The sequence below is a fragment of the Carex rostrata genome, chromosome 11 (assembly GCF_964058835.1).
Source record: "Carex rostrata chromosome 11, lpCarRost1.2, whole genome shotgun sequence".
Lineage (NCBI taxonomy): Eukaryota > Viridiplantae > Streptophyta > Magnoliopsida > Poales > Cyperaceae > Carex > Carex rostrata.
In genome coordinates, this window is record NC_135928.1 from 1,451,625 (window position 1) to 1,473,252 (window position 21,628).

A 21,628-nucleotide genomic window follows, 5' to 3' on the forward strand; every position below is an offset into this window, starting at 1 on the left:
ACGTTGCAGACATTAAATTTCTATCCGCAATTTCATGTTATACAGCTGTTAAAAATGAAATTACTCAGATTTCGTGATTTTTTTTAATCTTTTTTTTTAAATGGTAAAATTAAAATTTTCTGTATTTTTTTTTCTGGTATGGGTGTTGAGCTGACGGTTGAGGAGGAAAATGAAATTTGAATCGTAGGATTAATTAATAAACATGTTCATTTTTTGTAGGTTGTTCTTTGCAGAAATTCCTGGATGTGATGCAACGGCCAATGGGGGCACGAGAGCAACCCACTTTAAAGCACAAAAAGAAATTTTTTTTGCTGCATTACCAAGTAAAATTTGGAATAACCAAAAAGGCAAGTTACCTTCAAGTGAGCTGGAGCACCGCCAACCTCAGCTGCCTAGCCTCTAGAATTGTCAATGATACTTTTTTGAGTGCCTGTTCGGAAAAAAAAAATTATGAGAACGGAAATATCAATTAGCTTATATCTAATTAAAAAAAATCTGTGAAAAAATTTAGAATATAGGCATTCCGCAAGTATATGAGAAATTTTTTGGCAAGTATTTTTTTGCTCTTTATAATTAAATATCTGAATGGTACAGAATTTTTTGGCAAGTAAAATTTTTTACTATTTTTTTAGATAGGTAGAAAATCAAATATTTGAATGGTGCAGAATTTTTTGAAAATTTTTTACTATTTTTTTAGATATGTAGATCAAGTGATTTTTTATCTATCTAAAAAACTAGTAAATTTTTTTCAAAAAATATATAATTTGGTCTCCAAACACATATTAATATGGAGAACAAGATAAATGGTTCGGATCGACCATTAGGATTTTGAAAACTCGAATATTGAATTGTAGTACCGTAGCTCTCTATGCAACCCATAGCACCGTAGCCTTACTCATGTAATATTGCTTGTTAGTTTTGATTAGAAGTGGTGAGTTACTGAGTTTACTGCACAAAAACAAAAATAAAAATAAAAGCAATTCATTCATTCAAGCTTTCAAAAGCTGAGTACAACGATGTTGCTTAAAAATAAAAATAAAAAATAAAAACTGAACGCGAATTACGGGAATGTTACGAACTACATGACATGAAATATGTTATAGTTATGCTACTCACACTTATCTCATAGATCTACACACATTTGGCATGACAAGATAATTATTAGACTAATCCAGAAGAAATTAACAAAAAAAATACTCTAAATGTTGGATTTTGACTATATTTAAACTAGAATTTTTTTTAATAAAGATTGGAGGTCAAGACACACAGCTATTTAATATTTTTGTTATTACAATAAAATATTTTTCCTATTTGAGTTTTGAACTAATGTTCTATATGAAGATCATGTGTCTTTGCCAGTAGACCAAAAGCTAATTCTTATTTAAACTTAAATTGTTACTCTTAATTGCCTCTAGACCGAGTAGTGGACCATAATATTTTTGTTGATATCCTTTGTTGTTGACGTGAATATTGTTCTCTGGAGATGAGCATTTCAGTTAGGGTCTGATTGAAATAGAAGTATAATAAAAATTCAATCCATTTTAATAGAATAGAGTTAAAAAAAATAATTTAAAATTGATTTTTTATGATTGTAATGGTTAAGTCTCAAGGATGAATTGATTTGAAGATATATTATAAACCGAAATTTTTATTAGTATTAAAAAGAATTCAAAATTTAACAATCTGCGCCCGTTTTATTCTATCCAATTTGAAAAATAATTTTCAAGATCCGGGATTACTTTTGTTACGTTACGAAACTTTAACAATTAAATTCTGAATATCTTAAAAGCAAGAGTCGAAAATTGTGCTACTAAAATAGACATTTAAACCTTAATTAAGGTTCCTCTAAATGAGTAAATTAAGTATGAATCGAAACCGCGTCGGAATTTCGAAGTTCTGAACCTTTATAGGTCCAGTGCGTCTGCACTGGTGGTGAGTGCGGGTGACTGACCCGCACTGGATTCTGTTTTCCTTGAGTTGTTTTCTGAATTTCTTCTCAGTGCGTCCGCACTGAGGTTGAGTGCGTCCGCACTGAGAAATTCTGTATTGACTGAATTTTCCAGAATGAGACTAACTACTGAGTGCGTCCGCACCGGAGTATTCTTCTGTGTTGATTGAATTTATTTCCAAAATCCGTCTAAGTACTGAGTGCGGGTGACCGACCCGCAGTGAAATTGAGTGCGTCCGCATTACGCTCAGACATTTCCTTTGTTCAGTGCCGTTTTCATGAAAATTTGACTAAGTACTGAGTGCGTCCGCACTGGACTGAGTGCGTCCGCACTGGAGTATTATTTTCTGTGTTTTCAAGCTGTCGAAATTCTGCCAAGTATTGAGTGCGGGTGATCGACCCGCACTGAAAATGAGTGCGTCCGCACTCATGTATATTTCTGTGTATTTTCAACTGCTGAAAATCTGTTCTAAGTGCTGAGTGCGGGTGGCCGACCCGCACTGAATTGAGTGCGTCCGCACTCAGGGTATCTTTTCATAAAAGCCCAAAATTTCTTTCTTTCTCTCTCTTCCCCTCCGCCCCTTTCCTCATTATTTGGTGATTTTCTCCAATAGAGAAGAAAAAGAGTGAGAGAGCTTCCCTTCCCTCTCTAACTCCCGATTGTTGTGAGAAATCGAAGCTGGAACCGAGTAAGCGCCCGTAGATCTCTCCTAACTCTCCTATTTGGTATTCTTTTCTCTTCCTGTTTCTTTCTAAAATCTCAGAATTTTTGATTTCTCGGGTTTTCATTTTAAACCCGAGATTTGTGTTCGAATTGCTTGTAAACTAGCTCCTTGAGCTTCTTTGATCGTTTATTTGTCGATTCTTTCCCGATTTCGGATTTCAATTTTTAGGGTTTTCATGCCAAAACCTAAATTGGGCATAATCGTGAATTGATAAGTTTAATCCAACCGATTAGACTTGCAATCGGTAGGGTTACCTCTTGATCTTGAATTTCTAGAACGTTTAACGGTTAATTTGAGGTTTTGACCAAATTAGGGTTTAACCAATCGGTAAATCGAATTGTTACGAGAACCAAAATAGAGAACTGGTACCTAAATTGTTACCAAATTGGATTGTATATGGCTAGAGGGCCTAGATGCAAATATGTGCAGTTGTAGAGATGGTTAATAAGAAAGAGGGAACCGAAAAGAATTGAGTAAGGAATGTACCAACCATTAATACACTAAAGTAAACGTATAGACCACCGAACCAAAGTTAAACCAAGTATATGTGTAATATAGGCGTAGACTCGGTCGAGCATGATCTTGCGGCACACTTCGAGACGTCTGATCCTTAATTAAGCGGTACGCTCGTCGTAACCAGGTGCGGGATTCTTGGACTTGTTTGATACTTTATTTTCAGGAATTAAACTGTGTATTCGTTTGTCATGTTGAATCTCATTGATTGCATCATTGAATTGTGTAAAGCATTTGCATAGCCCAATCAAATTAAACTCGAATTGATATGACTTCAGTGATTTACGTGCTGGTATGGTTGTAGGTTGTGTCGATCTATTATGATCTGATTTGATTGAAAGTCACCACGATTTGATATGTATGTGAATGGATTTACGAAGTTAAGCACTTGGATCCAATGAATTTGCAAAGTCGGGCTGTATGCTGGCTTTGATTCCCAGGATCCTAATGGCCTTAGGTGAACGACCCTCAATGTTTCCCAGTACCGGTTGGGACGAGGGAGGGTGATTATGTTATGATGTGTGAATTGGAATCGTGAGTGACTAGTGTGTAACGTCTGTGGCTCGGTGGCATTCTCCTACGTGTTAATGCATTTGGACGGTCAATTGGATATTACGAATATTGGAAACGATTCTAAAGAGGATTTTCTTTATGTGACTTGAACCAGACCTTAATAACTGTTAAGCCAAGCAATTGCAGATGGGTGTCAGATAAAGGGTCCAGCTCGGTGGAACGTCTGTAGGTGTCAGTAACCCTACAGACGAGGGTTTGATAAAGGGTCCAGCTCAAAAGAACATCTGTAGTTGCTACAAGCCCTAATGAGTCGAGTTAAGCCAAAATATGTGTTGTGTTTGAAATTCATCTTGGAAATTCCGTTAACTGTGATTCATCTGATTAATTGTTGTCGAGCATTGGCATTCTGTTATTTATGAATATATATCTGTTTGAACTGTTTTGGTTTGGGTTTCATTTTTGAATATGGAGTCTGATTGCAAGTCCAATAATCTAAACTGTGGTAAATTTTCGCACTGGGAATTTATTCTCACCTTCACCCTTCGGGTTACTTTACAGGTACTGGTGCGACTGATTCCAAAGAGGCACAAGAGTAGTAAGCCTTAGTAGTTTACCATTACATGACCCTAGATATGTTTTGTTGTATAGATTTAGGGTAGGCCTCATGGTTGGTATTCGGATGAGATACTTTTGTTGTATTATATTCTGACCAGACTGTGTACTCTGATTATATATTTAGAAACTTGCTTTGTATTCATCTGATTGTATTTGTTTGAATTGTGAGTTGCCTTGTAAGCATACACGGCGTTGTATGCTTACGGCGGGGGACTGTTGCGACCCGTGGCCGCGGGGTGTGACAATTTTTTAGAGAATAATTATCCGGATTCAAAGTTCTCATTTTGGAGAATTATTCTCCGAATTTGAGTTATTTTATTTTATTTTTAATTTTAATTAAAATAGAAAATATTATGATTTATTTATTTTTTGTACTAATATATTATAAATATTTTTTATTTTTTTTAAAATAGATGAAATATTATATAATTTGATTTATTAAAAAGAATGCGACAAATAATCCGGATTAATATTTTTCAGGCCGGATTTTTTGCGGCTGCAAAAGAATTAAAATATTTTTTTGTGTTATTGGAAAAAGATAAAAATATTTTGGATCTGAGTTATTGATCCCGTTTCAAAAAATACTTATGAGTAAAACCTTGAAGAAGAGTTTGAGCTACTAGTTGGATTTGACTGTTTTAATAATTCATAAAGAAAACTTGACTGAGAACTTACTTGGTTAAGGAAAGAGGAGATCACAAGATAATTCATACACTTTAGCCTCAGCTGTGCTGATTGTGTGATTCTCGACGAGTCTTTAAAACTCTGATAATTTCTAAATCCAAATCGCAATATAAAGCACTATTGATTTGGATTTGGTGGGAGACGAAAATGCATAGCTCAGATGGTGGGAAAAGGGTATGAATTTTTATGGTGGTGGTGTCCTCTTTTCCTCGTCTATACTCCGATTTAGAGGAGACAATTTTCGCCAGTTTAAAGTGAAATAACCACTCTCACTCCAATTCCTTCCCTTTGATATATTTTTATGGAGCAGGTGAAATTTTGATTTTTCTCCTCCCATCTCCTCCCTCCCCTCTGTTACATATGTCTGGAGCTGAGTCTTAAGCTCCTCGCTTGACATCCTGCTAATCTTCCTTCTGGCTCCGCTCTCGGAACTCTTCTCAGACTCCTTGTATTTTTTGGCAGGAGATTCATTTGAGAAAACAAGAGTATAAACGACATTTAATTCTGACGAACCAAATTCTCACCAAATACCAACCTCTCCCGCAATTTCTCGGCCGGATTTGAGGCTCTTCAAATCTTGTCGAATCACCTCTATTATCGTTTTGGCTCACATTTTGATCAGAAAATTAATATGAAAGAGAATTCTCTTTCTCATTTGTCGGGGCTAGAATCCATTCTGATCGCGGCCTTACACAGCCTAGTTCATTATGTGCTAAGAGAATTATAATTTTCATGGGTACTTCATTGTATAATAAAACACTGCAACAAGAGATAGATTATGATCATTAATTTAAATATTGCTAGAAAAGAAGGAAATTGAAAATATCGTAAAAGTTACTGACTAGTTTTATTTTGTGTAGTCAAGCGAGAAATCAGTGCGGATTTAAGATTCAAAACAATAGATATTCAAAATTTATCATATTGATTTTAAATATGGAATTTAAACGGTTAAAATCGATCTACTCTATGAGTTATATATTGATAATGCAAAATCTAAAACATTTCAAATTCATGGTGTAAAATCAAATGGTAAAAAAGTTAAGATTTATAAATTAATTTTAACGATTTTTTATTATTTTTTGACTGTTTAACTTAATATTAAATTAATTCAAAATTTTAAAAAAATCTTGCAAAAGTTTGATGAGCTAAAAAACTCTTAATTATACTTTAATTAAAAAAAATGAAATTGTGTTTATAAACTTTTCCACAGAAGAACCATGAGATATTATCGCCAAATTTTAAAAAAAAAATTAAGTCCGAAAAATCTATGAATCTAAACACTAAATCCCGAAATTTTATATATCCAAAACTAATAACTAATTTTAAAACTATCCTTTGTGCTGAGAGGGAATTCGAAATCTGCTCAAACCAATATCTTTTCTCAGTTTCTAACAAACTTTCCGGCAAAAAATTTTCCAGTTTGAAATCGATCAAAACGGGCAAAAAATTACCGGATTTTGTCACCGATGATTTTATCACCGGTTTCTAAAGATTTTTTTTCTTGAGGAGGGATCAACTTACAACATTTTTTGAGTTACAACAAGTATTTTCTACATTTTGAAAGTCCAAATCGTCGATCCAAACCGTTAGATGTGATCTCTACAATAAAATGTGCTTGGAGACCAAATTTTACATTTTTTAGAATTTTTTTACTATTTATTAAGACGGGTACAAAAACTAGTCAAATTCATACCATTGAATTTTGTACCCATCTTAATAAATAGTAAAAAAATTCCAAAAAAATGTAAAATTTGGTCTCCAAGTACATTTTATTGTAGAGATCACATCTAACGGTTTGGATCGACGATTTGGACTTTCAAAATGTAGAAAATGCTTGTTGTAACTTGTTGTGACTCAAAAAATGTTGTAACTTGATCCCTCTTTTTTCTTTTATAAAACATAAAATTTTATAATTTATTTATTTTCATATTGAAATATTAGAAATATTTAATATATTTCTTTGAAAATAGATGGAATACTATATAATTTAATTTATTAGAAAGACTGCGACAAATAACCCGGATCAATATTTTTCAGGCCGAATTTTTCACGGCTGTAAGAAAAATTAATATATTTCTTTGTGTGTCATTGAAACAAAATAAAAATGCTTGGATTTTGAGTTATTGATCCTGATTCAAAATTTACTTCTAGGTGAATACAGAAAATGATCAAAATATTGTGATACTTCTACTTTTGAATAAATAAAATTGATTCTCAAAATAGATACAACTTTTTTGAAATTAAATTTACTAGAAGGATGATAATATTTTCTGTATTACCTAGAAGTGACTTTTAAACCGCGATAATTCAAAGCATTTTTTTTTCCCAATAACACACAAAGAAATATATTAATTTTTCTTACAGCTGCGAAAAATTTAACCTGAAAAATGTTGATCAGGGTTATTTATCACAGTCTTTCTAATAAATCAAATTATATAGTATTCCATCTATTTTGAAAGAAATCTATTAAATATTTCTAATATTTCAATATAAAAAATAAATAAATTATAACATTTTCTGTTTTGTGTAAAAATAAAATTGAAAACCGACAATTTTATCACCGGTGTCAAAATCCGGTTATTTTTTGATCGGTTTTGACCGGCTTCAAAGTGGCAACTTTATGTCTGAAAAATTAGTTAGAAACCGGAAAATAGATACCGGTTTGGATAGATTTTGAATTACAGCTCAAAGGAGTAGTTTTTAAAATTAATTATTAATTTTGGATATTAATAAAAATGTTGACACTAAATCTTTACATTTGACTTCTCAGAAAACAAAAAAAATGACGAGGTAGAAATTATACAATTCATTCAGATAATCCTTGGCAAGAGTTCAAATTATGTCCATATATGATGACCAATCACCTGCCGGATAAATCAGAAGCAATTTTTTTATTACAACTCTGTGTTCCCAAAAATGAAAAAAAAATGACAAATAGAAAAATAAGAGAATCCTTGCCTCCTTGGCATAGTTTGCTGCTTCAGTTGAAAAAAGAATGCACAAAATAACGTCGTAATCTTGAAAAAAAAATCGCAGAAATTTTAGAGAGACACGTCGACACTCTAAGATACAGCGACACTTCTCCATAAATTAATTAATGCAGGTATTCTAAAAAAAAATATCAATGCAGGTTGAATGGTAGTCGGGACCCAGTGCGTATCCTCTGAGATATCTCATATTTTGCGTGACCGACGTGTCTGGTGCCTATTCGGGGTGACGTAGAGGGCCAGTATTATTTGAGCTTTGAGCTTTGAGATTCGCGCAGAACGTACTACAACTGTTGAGATTTTTCAAAAAGTCACGCAAAATATGAGATATCTCAGAGGATGCGAATTCGTCGGGACCAATAATGCAAAGAAATGTTTAAATCTTTGCTCACAGGCAACTCTTAACTGTGAATTAATTTTTTCTCTGAGTCGTATCTGCTATTGACTTCACAATAGGAAGAATTTCGTATATAACACTCAAAAACTGTGAAATTACGTATTTACCATCCAAATTTCTATAATTACATATTTACCATCTAAAAATCTAATAACTCTCGTATTTATCCAATATAAATTTAGTATATATCAAATATACACAAAACTCATATTAATTATGTTTAATATTCTTAAAACTATAATTAATCAATGATTAACTTAACGCCCTATCCTTTTTTTTTCTTGGATCTGTTTTTCTTTATACCTAATATAAGAGACTAAAAACAGATAATTCAAACTGAGCCAATAACAAAATGCAGATTCTCAAATTCAGTTACTACTTTGATAATGGGTTGCGTATCAACATCGAATTCAATTAGAGTTGTTATGTTGAAAAAGGTGCAGTAGTTACATTATTTTTAGACGATCAAGCTGGAGCTGAAATTTATGCCTGAGTTTCAGCGAAAAAAGGAAAGTTACATTAAAAAAAGCGGGAGACAAATATATGTGCAGAAGAGAAAGGTGTAGAGAAGGGAAAGAGACTAAATAAATATTTCTTTTATTTAACATTAAACTTAATTAATCTAATTTTTTGATTAATTGAGTAAGTATGTGAGTTATTAGATTTTTAGATGGTAAATATGTAATTATAAAAATTTAGATGATAAATACGTAATTTTACAGTTTTTGATGGTATAGATGAAATTCTCCCTAAAAAATATTCTTTGACCCAAACACGCTGGGATGGTGGCGATCCGATGGGATTTGGACCAAATTCAGCCCAATCCAAATTGGAACCGTCCGATCCGTATCAAAATCGAACGCAATTGAAATAAGGTTTCCTGTGCTAATCTTGATGTCGTTTGGACGGTCTTGAATCCGCATCGGACCGAATTTATCGGACCGTCCTGATTTGAACACAGCGAACTTGTAAGTGTGAATTAACGCTACTTTCTTCTCTTTTCGGCCAATAGGAGAGCGCTTAACGGTAGTTCTCTATATTGGAAAGAAGACGCAAGAAGAGTCAAAATTCAAACTTTGACCGCTGTTCGGGTCAACAATTCAACCCCTCAATTCAAATCACCCAAGTTACCGTACCGTTTGGGTTTAGAATCCGTCCGTTCTTTATATATTAACACGAATCTTAAAGGACACTGGTCATTATTACATTCTTGGGTCGGATTTCTCCGAATTCTTATCGGACGGTCTGGATTTAAAATTAAACGATGAGATAATGCAGAGAATCTCGCCTTCCTTCCCCATCTCTTTCTCGTACTTCCAGCTTAGCTTTCAGTATTTATTCGTATTTGGTTCCAATTTGAGGCTGCCAAGGTACAAAAGGCCCCTCCCCAAAAAAAGGTTGCTTGCGTTCCTTCCTAGAAGAAGCAAATCCAGTTCCTCCCCATTTGTTCCTTCTTTTCAGAGAGAGAGAGGAACCACTTATCCTTCAACAAAGAAAAGTCCCGGAAAGGAGCCTCCTTTCAAGCTTCTCTGGAATTTTTCTCTAGAGATTCCTTTCAAAGAAAAGAAGGCTTCTCCGGGTTCAATTTAAGCACCTGATGGCAGTAAGCTTTGCCTTCTCTTTGTTGTTTGTACTTTAGAAATTTGTTCCACTTTTCTATTATGGGCTAGTTCGGTATTCTCTGTGTTGGTTGAGTGTTTGAGAGAGGGAAGCTGTACACTTATAATTCATGGAGTATGTACGCTCCATAACAACAGCCCCTTCTCGCCTTTCCATGAGATTATTTTGTGCTAATTTTGTTCAATTCCCAGTTTACACCGCATGATATTTACTCTTTGCTTGTTCCTAGTTTTAATTTTCCACGGTGTTATTTGGGAAATTGGGAGTTTTTTTTTTTTTTTTAATTTATCTTTTGCTGGGAACAAAGAAATGGGAATTAAGATTGTGTTGTGTAACTGTGTTAAAGGTGTAATTAGCAAATATAATTTTTGGGCTGATACTATTTATCTAACATTGGGCTGGCTAGTTCCAACAGAATATTAGAAGTGTATTGGAAATGGATTCTAATTTCTGGATTAGAATCAATAATTCCAATCTGTATTTTGTACCATATTTTGTCACTTGAGAAATTGCTTTTCTATCTGGAAAATAAAAACTGAAATTTTCAAAGCTCCTTTGCAAAAATGTGGTTTGATGCCAATATATCACAAGTTCTTTATGCAAATGGATTCAAACTCCTGGATAATGTTTTATTTCCTATTTAATTTGATAAGGAAGTAGATCTTATCTTATCTAAGGTTAATACAAAAGAAAAGTAATAGATAGGCTTGTGGTCTACATAGACTGCACATGCGATAACCAGTTTAAGTTGACTTTGTTCCATAAACCAAGTTTTTTGGTGGGTAGATGCATTTAATAGCTATAATTATTAACTTATCTTGATCTTGTATGTGGAATTCATTTTCCATGACTTGGTTTATGTTTTGGGAACTCAGTACTGTACCAATTAGGGTGGATTCTGGTATACACTTTTCAGTCAGGTGCATACAATTTCACAAACAAAGTACAGAATCTCTACTAATTAAACTTATGCATTTCTTATTATATTTCTTAGAGTGGCATGTCAAAACTGACACTGCAATGGTAGTGTAAAAACCTAAACCTCCGATGTCTTTTACTGTAACATTTGACTTGTTTCTACTTCATCTTCATAGCATAAGCAACTATGTGCTGGTATTGTATCAGTGAACAAAAATGGACTTCACAATTCACTGCCAAAAGTTAGAACTAAGTTTTTTTTTTTTTTTTTTTTTTGGAAGCAACAACAAAACTCGCATGTGCCAAAATTTGGCAACTGGGAGGAGCAAGGAGACACACCTTACACGGCATACTTCAACAATGCACGAGTTAACAGAAAGACGGGGGGCAAAATGGTAAATCCAAATGACCCAAGCGAGAACCCTGAAGCATTCTCATCTCATGCCTCACCAATGCATGCTGGTTCCGGGTCTGACCCATCAAATCTAAATCCAAGCCAGAACCAGAGAGACAGAGAGGAGGTGGTACGTACGAGCCGAGACCATGGACATTTGAGTGAACATGTGAAGAGGCAAAGTAGGACGAGTGGTACACCCGACCGATCCCCACTTCACCCTGGTAGAACCAAGGTTAAAGCCACTAGCAGAGGCGATGATATGGTATATTTTATATATATATATATCTACTATCCTGCACATTCTCTGTATAGTGTCCTTCCTTTCGTTAGCAAATTTAAAATAATCTTTGGTTATGACATGTACCAGTACATGTTTCTCAGAATTTTCCCAACTTTATACCAACAATTCACTCTTAAATAATGTTAGCATTTATTACCGGCTTACAGTATTGTCATCACTATCACCATCATTTTATCATTATCTATTGTTATTCCATCACTTGAAGCCCTAATTTCCTTGAGTATTGCAGTGATGCCTGATTTCAATACAAAAATGCTATCGGTGCAATCAAGCATAAAACATGCCTCAATTTACCATTCTGTGGTTTTTTTTTTTTTTTCTACAGTTGGAGGCTGGATCGGCATTACCGAAATTTGGGGAATGGGATAAAGACCCCTCTGCAGCTGAGGGATACACTGACATTTTCAACAAAGTAAAAGAGGAGAAACAGACGGGTTCGTCAAAGTCACCTATGATTACCGATGATTCTATTTATCTTAGGCCATCTACTCACAGCACAAATTACAAATCTTCGGTATGTAACATAAACCTTTTTATTTGTATGTACTGGTACAGTATCAAAAGATGCACCGATCTGGGTTTGAGGTTGGGAAAGTTTCTAACTGGCTACTGGTATAGTGTGTTCCAGTCTGTAATTCTGTTTGATGTGTAGTGGCTCTGTACTAGCACTTGATATAATTGGTATGATACTGAAATAAGAAGCGGCCATACTTGGTACTTAAAATCAGACCGATTAAAATGGGGAGCTTGCTTGCTTCTAAGATATAAAGAAATGGTGCCAAAGTGCTGATTGACACGATGAGTTTCAGTATTTAGGTTGTGCACTGAACCATTATTACATCAGGATCCATACCTGTGAGGCGCCAATGATGGTTGATTCTAATTGGGTATGTAGTGTAAAGTATGGTGTGCTTAGTACTTGACTGTGTTTATTTACAAAATAAGGATATGTTGAGGTTCATTGGGATTAAATTGAGGAGACTCTACATTCTTTTGAGCTGAATTGCACAATATGATTTATTCGGGTCAAATACTTTTGCAATCAGGCCAGTTCTAATACAGTTCTGCATGGCTTATTTATGAATGCTTCATTATCATAACATAAAAATAAATCATCTGCTAATCTAAAAATTAATAAAATTGAAATGACAAATATATGCTTTCTTCCAGTGTTGGTCTTGCTTCGGTTTGTGCAAGTAATCAAGTACAGATGTGTGTGGTTTCTGATTCGGAGATAGGAGATGCCAGCTAGGCAATATGAAGATCTTTGCTCATGCCATTGTACTTCAGAAGAGCTACAACCATGTTTCATCCATGTCTGTTTTTTTATTATTTATTTTTGGAATGCCTATTTTCTTGATTGTGGTTATTGTCGTAATTTTACAAAACATTTAAGTTTGAAAGTATGCAATTATTTTCAATTTTATGTTGAGTAGTTATTGCAATAATCAAACTATTTTGTTGTCTTATTAATTTTAGCATACTAATTAGTAATTATGACTCGAAGATGAACATGTCAGAGAAGAAATATTAACCGAATTTTAGTGAAGGCCAAAAAGTGCACAACAGAAAATTATTTTTCTTTTAGTAGCGTCCATATTTTACAACCAGAAGTTGGCAAAGACTTAAAAAATACGTCATATAAAATGTATTTGTCACGGTAACACATTTTATTTTGATATAGTACAGAAGGTAAATGATAAGTAGAGAAAAATTCATAGTTGACCATGTCTATTTTTCATTTAGGTGGAATAACATCCTTATTTTATTGAAAGAGTGTCTTTCATAGTACACATCCACAATAGATAATTGATTTCGTAAAGCTAGCAGAATTGACTGATTATTATATATTTTATATAATATTAATCATGTGCTTAACAACTTGATGCAAGGGGACCAATAGAATAGAGACTCATAGAGATATAGATTACTGCAACATGTGCATGATAATGAAATGCAATTTGTCCCAAAGGAATAACGACTCCATTGGACATGAGACGCCTGTTCTAACCATAAACAGACAAAATAAATTTCCCCATTATCATTGACAATAATTAAATTTGTGAGATGGTTTGGTTGAATAATTGTTACAATTGGGAATTTGGGACTAGATTGTGGTAATAAAAGTTAAAAGTGTTTCTGAGGTTTCGATGGCATTGCGCCAAAAGAAAAACAGAGGGAGTTTTAAAAAAAAAAAAAAAAAGGTCTGGCATGCCGTGTCCGCTCTCATTTTTTTTTTTTTTTTTTTTTGAGAAATGAACTGTAAGCACATACATTCATGCCTTTTGCGTTTTGCTTGCTCATGAACTTAGAAAACAAATCTCAATGTTTATCAGTTCTCTGATGAATACATGGGTTCAGATTGACATGTGAAAGAATGCATTTTGAATATAGACATAGAGTTGTTATAATATTTTAATTGATTTATATTATAGTTAAAGATTAATAAAAAAAAAGCATATAGAAAAAAATATATTAAACAAATTCAGATGTTAGCCCCTGAACTTTAAAAAAATAAAATCAAGTTGGTTCCCGACCCTCATTCGTAGCATGAAAATTTTATATGATTGAACCCCATAACTTGAAAGTCTGATTTTGCTCTTGTTTATGTATACACTTGTGTGTGCATTAGGAGTAGAGAACAAACCATTTACCCTTAGAAACCAACCAGAGCACTAACATTTTTCTAAATATGCTACATATTATTTATTTTTTTAATTAAGGGTAAAAGGGTACTATATAAATCTAAATGAGTTTTAATATAAAAATAAGTAAATTTGATATTATGAACTTTCAAGGGGAGGAATACGTAATTTCAAAGTTTTTGAGGGGTATACATGAAATTCTCCCTTGCATTAAATTTGTCATTAGACTTTTAAAAAGAAATCAAGTTAGTTCTTAAATCCCTAAACTTCTGTATGAACCAAATTGATCCTTCCAAGTTAAAAAATAAAAATAAAAAAAATAGAAGGAATAATTTGATTGATTTTAGAGAAGTTCAACGATCAACTAAGTTTTTTTTTTTTAAAGATGAAGGATTGGTTTTGGTGCAATTTAGAGTCCCGGGACCAACTTGGTTTTTAAAAAAACAAAAAAGGATAAATTTAGCGCAGATGAAAATTGTTGATTAACTTGACATTTTCAGAAAATTGAGGGACCAAAATTTAAATCCTCTCATATCGATTAGTACCTGACACTGCAATCCTACCGAAAGAAGAAAAAGAAAAAGTAATGTGGCATGTGGGTGTTGAACTGTTGGTGTTTAATGGATTTGCTCCTCCCCAACTACAGAGTACAGAGTAATCATCCTCTACGCGGCTACGCCCCTTGACGCGGTCAGGTTAAGTTCCAGCCAAGTAATTAAGAATTTAAACATATTTAGATTTACAAAAGTTCTTTGAGATTCGTCATACGTGTAACGAACGATTCAGGTTTAGCCTGATCGTGTCAGGTATACAAGGTGATCCAATTTTTTTTTTTTTTTTGATTGTAAGCCCTTAGGCAATTTTATTAAACATCAGAGCAAATTACAAGTTTATTTTAGTGTAGGTATTTCTATTACACAAAGATAGTATCCTATACACTGAATTATTTGTAAAATCTCTTATTGCTAAAAACTAAAGAGAAGAGAAAAAGTAAAACCAGTAGTTGCGAAATGTTCAGTTCGTGCCATATTAGAAAGTCAATGGGCATGTTCATTATTTTCTCTTGATATGCAATCGTGGCAGTAGAGCGAGTGCGACTACACCATGTCAACACCGCCTAGAAGAATGCGCATCCGAGAGGCACTGAATCATACTGGACTAGGAAGTAGGAACTAAATCAACCGGACCAGGATAGTCATTACTTCAGCCGAGGAGGCACTGAATCAAACTGGATAGGGAACTGAATCAATCGAATCAGGACAGTCACCACTTAGCCGACGAGGCACTGAATCAAATCAAACTGAAAACTGAGTTGACCGGACCAAGATAGTCACCTCACAGGGGGCCACAACAGTGAAAAGAGACAGAAGGAGAGGAGGGGAGGAAGGAGGAAGAAGAAAACACATCATTATCATCATCATCATCGACTACAACCATAACAATACGTACCTTATTCATATATAGTTGTATAGATACTATGGCGGGCGGAGCGAATTCACAGCACTCTCAGTCGAACCTGAAAAGTCGAAGCAGATCGATAAGCAATGACCAGATTCGTTAAACGGAAGCACCTGCTCGGTTGGAGTAAGTCGAGATGGACCGATGAGTGATGACTAGATCCATTGGACGAAAGCACCTGCTTAAACGTGAGATGGAACATTAAGTAGCGACAAAATCTTCGCTCGAATGAAGTGAGTCGAAATAAACCGAGCTGACGAGAGGAGGGATAGAGATGGCGTGGCGGAGCAGAAAAAAGAGGTGTACGGTCGACTCTCAAAACTGCTTCTTTAAAATTTTCTAATCTTTTGAAGTGGAGGTTACAAGGGAGAAGCGGAGCTTACGAGGGGAGCTGCTCTGCTGCGTACAAATAAATAAATGTGATCCAAATTCTCAACTTCAATTACTTGGAATTTTTTTTTGATAGAAATTAATAAAAAGGTAGAGAGAGAAACAGAAAGAGTACAGGTGTTTTAATATTGGTAGAAAGATCGTTACAAATTCTACCGATCCTAAAAATATGGGTACGTTTGGAGGAAACAAGGAATAGAGCTAATTTCAAGTTTGAGAATAGTAGCTAATTCAACTTTTAAGACTATGTTTGGATGTACTGAGAATAGCGCTGTTTCGATCCATCTAAACAACTCAATTGCTATTTGGAACATCGAGAATAGCATTGTTCCGCTATTCCTACAAAAAGTCGGAATAGCAATTGGTGCTCTCTCAAATGTTCAATCCAAACAACATTTTCGCTATTCCGAATAACACCACATCAACACTATTCTCACACTCTTCCAAAAAATACTATTCTCAAATAGTAGCTATTCTAGAGTGCATCCAAACGTACCTAATTGAGTTAGTAGAATAGTAAGCTAACTCATATAAGACAAACAAAGAATAGTGAATTAGTGTTATTCTTGTTCCATTCAAACATCGAATAACACAAAAAAATAATACTATTTTAAAATTAGTGTTATTCTTGCTCCATCCAAACACACTCAGATATGATCACAATCCCACAATGCAAAAACTTGTACAGTATGACAGGAAAATTTTGCTTGTCTATATTTGCTTTGAAAATTAATGAAATATGCAGTCTACAAGAAATCACAAAAGGGAGAGGCCACTCGTACAATTAATAAAAATTTCTTTTAGTAGTCACGTCAGCAATTATTACAAAAAAATTTGTTTAAATAAAAAAAAAGGGAGAGTCCGTATGTACACGGTCATATCATTTGTACGGTCAATATTATTCAATTTATACATTTAGACTTTAGAGAAAGACCGTCTGATAAAAATATATTTTTGTACGATCAATATAATTAAATGTGGAGTTAGGCTGGGTGCTATGGATAGCATAGTGGTCTCTATGCTACAGCTCAATATTTGAGTTTTCAAAATCCAAACGGTCGATCCGAACCGTTCATCTTATTTTCCATATTAATATCTGCTTGGAGACCAAATTTTACATTTTTCTGAATTTTTTTACTAGTTATTAAGTATTTTACAAAATTGTTGATCCAACGGTGGCTGCACAAAACAGTAAAACCGTTGGATCAGCGATTTTCAAAGTGGCTTAATAAATAGTAAAAAAATTCAGAAAATTATAAAATTTGGTCTCCAAGCAGATATTAATATGGAGAATAAGATGAACGGTTCGGATCGACCGTTTGGATTTTGAAAACTCGAAAATTGAGCCGTAGCATAGAGGCCACTATGCTATCCATAGCACCCCAGCCTAACTCATTAAATGTGTGCAATTAGAGAAAGAATGATATGCTTCGATTAGAGCATCTGAAATGGAACTTTTTCTATTTCTAAAAGTATTCGTAGCACTTCTTATTCTAAATTTTAAAATGTAGCGTAATTTTTAGTTTAGGAATATTTTTTTTTTTTTGGAAATCAATTTCTAATTTTTTATAGCTCTTTTTCTCTCATCCGTAGTAATAATTGCTGACGTGACTACTAAAAGAAATTAAAAATTAATTGTACGAGTTGAGATGTTTAAAAATGGATAAATTTTGCTGTAGGTCACTAAACTTTGTTATTTGTCACGAATTGGTCACTCGAGTTTGATTTGTCTCTTTTAAGTCACTCAACTTTGTTATTTGTTCCAATCAAGTCCCTCTATTTTTTCCATCCAAAATTTTAACGGAATATACTAATTCCGTTAGTATTTTGGATGGAATATGCTCATTCCGTTAATATTTTGGATGGAATGAGTATATTCCGTTAATTTTTTGAACGGAATAGGAATATTCCGTTAAAATTTTGGATGGAAAAGTGTAGAGGGACTTGATTGGGACAAATAACAAAGTTGAGTGACTCAAAAGGGACAAATCAAACTTGAGTGACCAATTCGTGACAAATAACAAAGTTTAGTGACCTACAGCGAAATTTACCCTTTAAAAATAATAATTAACTTAATTTTTATTTATTGTTCGACATTTGTTTTCAATTTATAATTAATTTTTGCCACTGAAATAATTTTTTTTTTAATATCTCACCGTAATAAACTAATCAGTATCACTTTCAAATAAGAGTTTTCTGCACCAAAAAGAGAGAATAATTTTAACATTATATCCCGTTGGGAATGATTGATGTTTTAAATTAAATTGAACGGTGTCGCATCATTATCCATTTTACCTATTTTGGAAAGAGAGAATCAAATCAAAACATCCCCACACTCTTTCCATTTGAAGGAATGGCGATGAAAAAAGAAAGAACAAAATAATGTCAAGTCAATCCCCCGCAGCCCCCCATTCAACCAAATCCCCTCTTTAGATTTAAGTACATTTTATCGAGAATATTATCTAATAAAACATGTTAAATGTATTGAGAATTTGAGATCCTTTGCTTTGATCTTTTTCATGTTTAGCATCTCATTGAACAATTTTATTACACGAAAAACTTAGGAAGGTTCAATTTTAATACGGATGAATTGAGTTATTGAGGCCCATTTTTTTTTTTTTTAAAAGTAGTATTATTTACTGAAATTTTAGAAACAAAACATCCGAGAAAAAAAAGACGTTGAGAATTATTTTTTAAATAAACTATTATGAGTGTTATTGCGGATATTTTAGTTAGTAGTGTCTAATGTAAACACATTTTGTTCATGATGTTTTTGTCAATTTTCGAGATTATTGCAAAATGATGTTATTTTTTAATTTAATTTTATTAATTTTGCGGGAAAAAAAAAAGACAATTGAGGATGGTTCAATATCCCTTTTATATTTGATTCAACAAAAAGACATTGTGCCAATTTTTTTTTTAAATGAATGCTTAAAATTTGGTGTCAAACTGTCAATGCGTGTCAAGCTTGCCAAAAGGGGGAATTTTTTAAATGAATGCACACCTTTCATCTTCCCTTCGGAGAGATAACTGGTATTAACTTCAAAACTAATTTAAATGAATCTGTTCTTCGTGATAATTTACTGATAATTAAAATGAAGAAATTTATATATTTTTATTTGATAAATTACAGTTACTTTGGAGGATGTGAGTTGTTTGTGGGGTTTGCCCATTACGGGGGTCCCAGTGACGGGGACTACAGACGGTAGGAATGCAAAAGGCCGGCTCTTCGAATTGTTAGGAATCAAAGAGCATGAGCAAAGTGGACTTATGAAAAAACGGGGGCCTGAGGGAAATGAAAGAAGCATGGAGTTGATTTTCCTGAAATCTAAGTTTCGTGAACGATTTGAGAAGCTACCGGCAGATCGTAACGATCAAACGCTGAAGTGGTAACTATATATATATTAATTTATTCGTGCTTTAGCATATCAATAATGTACTCACATTGTCTTAAATTTTTGTAGGTACGTCCGTGCATTTATCTTGGACCTGATGTCGTCCAGTTTGTTCCCGGACAGTAGCGGGGACCGGATACCGTTGTGGTATCTCGATCTAATTGTGAATTTGGACCAGCCGGTACCGGACAATTGGGGTGGAGCCATTCTTGCATATCTGTATCGACATCTATGTGTCGCTACCGAGCCCGATAGAGGATCTATGCATGGTCCGGTGATGCTTCTGCAGCACTGGTCGTGGACTCGCTTTCCAGTTCTTCGGCCCGAGCCTCAAACTAAAAATTGGGAACCTGCCTGGGGCGCTCCAATGCTTGATACATGCGCATCTTTTGCGTACAAATGGTGTGGTCCACACAAATACGTGTCATCCTCCCACTTCAAGACCCAGGGTGCACGTATCCCGCGGGGCCAGTTTCAGAGTTTGACGGAGGATCATGTGAATTGGGAGCCGTACGGGAGGGTCTACAGCAAGCTTCCGACAGTGACCCAGCAGGGAAGGGTATGTTTCAATCTATTTATTTATTTAGTTATATGTTACCGTATTTATAAATTATAACTCACATTCTTGATAAATTTATCAGCACTACTACTTGTATCGCGGTCCACTGATATTTTATTGGATCGTTGAGCATACCTATCCGGATCGCTGCATGAGGCAATTCGGATTGTTTCAAGAGATTCCGGTGCCACAACCACTGAATAGGCACACGCATGTTGAGTTGCACAAGTAAGGTTGACTCACCTTCATTTTCCTTATTTATGTTAGTTACCTTTGGGTGTTAAGTTGTTATAAAATTATGAATAGGCTCACGGTCTCTCCATAATTTGTTGTACTTGGGGGTTACCTTATTATATTTCTGCATGACGATATCTCGGATATGATTTATAGAAGAGCACACATCCCTTCTAATGGTCTTATCAATCGCAAGGGAAACCATCTCTGCTGTAAGCTGACAATGATAAGTACGTGTTGCCGATACTGTGCACGTGTGAGGATATGCTTGTTTCGTAATAATCCAAGATTCTGAAAGACCATTCTGCTTCGCGCATACCTTAAATTTACAAAAAACATCTCTGCACCCCACCTCGTAACGTCTAGGCTCGCTCCTAAGGACAATGCACTCACAATTCTTTTCAAGATGAAACTCATTGATTGCTATCCTTAGAGCCGTTTTCGACTCATAAACTACACCCTTAGCCAATGGATTATCGAATGTTTTTTTTTAGCTGCCGAAAAAATCGACATCCGCAGGCCGAAAACCGGATATGTCATTGAAACTGTCAACCGGATGTGTCATATTTTCCCGACCAGTTATCGGGTACTGTGATTGACGGGATTGTATTTGACGGGACTGTGGTTGTGACTGGTTGGGCTGTCCGATATCATCACCGGGACCCGACGACTCACCGGAGAGCATCTCATCTCCACTCGCCAAACTATCAGAATCAATTGCATCCACAGGGACATGCGAATAATCACGTACCTTCCTACGGACCCGACTGGTAATGGGTCAGGATGTGCTTGGTAGATCCACAGAGTTTCTACTGGTACTGTGTCGGGGTCTAACTGGTAGATCCACAGAGTTGCTACCGATACTGGGTCGGGGTCTCACTGGTATATCCACAGAGTGCCGACCGGTACTAGGTCGGGATCTAACTGGTATTGGGTCGGGATCCACAGGATTCCGACTGGTACTGGGTCGGGATCGAGGTTCAGGAATATGATTGGTGTAGTTCGGTTCCAATTCTACATATAACTCCAGAATCGGTAACATTTGTGAAAACGACGACACAATTCCTAAAATCATTTCGAACGATTGTTGGTCCATTACCGGTACTAATTGATAGTCACGTTGGCCATCGGTGGACATATTAAACCTGGCTTGGATTTCCAGATTTGCTTGACTAGCATTGTATCCAACAAATTTATAAATCTCATTCTGAAGATAATCAAAGTTGTGGTTCACGGTTAGCGGTAATGAGTATTTAGCTCGGGTACTGTAAAATACCCCATCATCATTGTATTGGATTTCTCCTCCAATATAAATCTTCACACAAATAG

At 34.7% G+C, this 21,628-nt stretch overlaps 2 protein-coding genes across 2 annotated transcripts; both read left to right on the forward strand.

Moving 5' to 3' along the window:
- Window positions 1-9,726: 9,726 nt before the first annotated feature.
- RIN4 (RPM1 interacting protein 4) lies at window positions 9,727-13,071 on the forward strand. Its single transcript, XM_078310861.1, has 4 exons — window positions 9,727-9,985; window positions 11,202-11,579; window positions 11,944-12,132; window positions 12,789-13,071. Exons 1-4 carry the CDS (start codon window positions 9,980-9,982, stop codon window positions 12,816-12,818), a joined length of 603 nt encoding a protein of 200 aa, XP_078166987.1. The 5' UTR covers window positions 9,727-9,979; the 3' UTR covers window positions 12,819-13,071.
- A 6,036-nt stretch (window positions 13,072-19,107) lies between these two features.
- On the forward strand, window positions 19,108-20,297 carry LOC144561908 (serine/threonine-protein phosphatase 7 long form homolog). Its single transcript, XM_078311011.1, has 4 exons — window positions 19,108-19,144; window positions 19,245-19,500; window positions 19,576-20,065; window positions 20,148-20,297. Exons 1-4 carry the CDS (start codon window positions 19,108-19,110, stop codon window positions 20,295-20,297), a joined length of 933 nt encoding a protein of 310 aa, XP_078167137.1.
- The last annotated feature ends 1,331 nt before the right edge of the window (window positions 20,298-21,628 follow it).

What these genes read in the sequence shown, in the direction of transcription:
- RIN4 (XM_078310861.1), top strand. An exon ending in CTAGCAGAGGCGATGATATG is followed by an intron (nt 11,580 to 11,943) that starts GTATATTTTATA and finishes TTTTTTCTACAG; the next exon opens with TTGGAGGCTGGATCGGCATT. An exon ending in GCACAAATTACAAATCTTCG is followed by an intron (nt 12,133 to 12,788) that starts GTATGTAACATA and finishes GCTTTCTTCCAG; the next exon opens with TGTTGGTCTTGCTTCGGTTT.
- LOC144561908 (XM_078311011.1), top strand. Translation starts at nt 19,108, where the DNA reads ATGCACACCTTTCATCTTCCCTTCGGAGAGATAACTG. An exon ending in TCCCTTCGGAGAGATAACTG is followed by an intron (nt 19,145 to 19,244) that starts GTATTAACTTCA and finishes GATAAATTACAG; the next exon opens with TTACTTTGGAGGATGTGAGT. An exon ending in CAGTGACCCAGCAGGGAAGG is followed by an intron (nt 20,066 to 20,147) that starts GTATGTTTCAAT and finishes TAAATTTATCAG; the next exon opens with CACTACTACTTGTATCGCGG.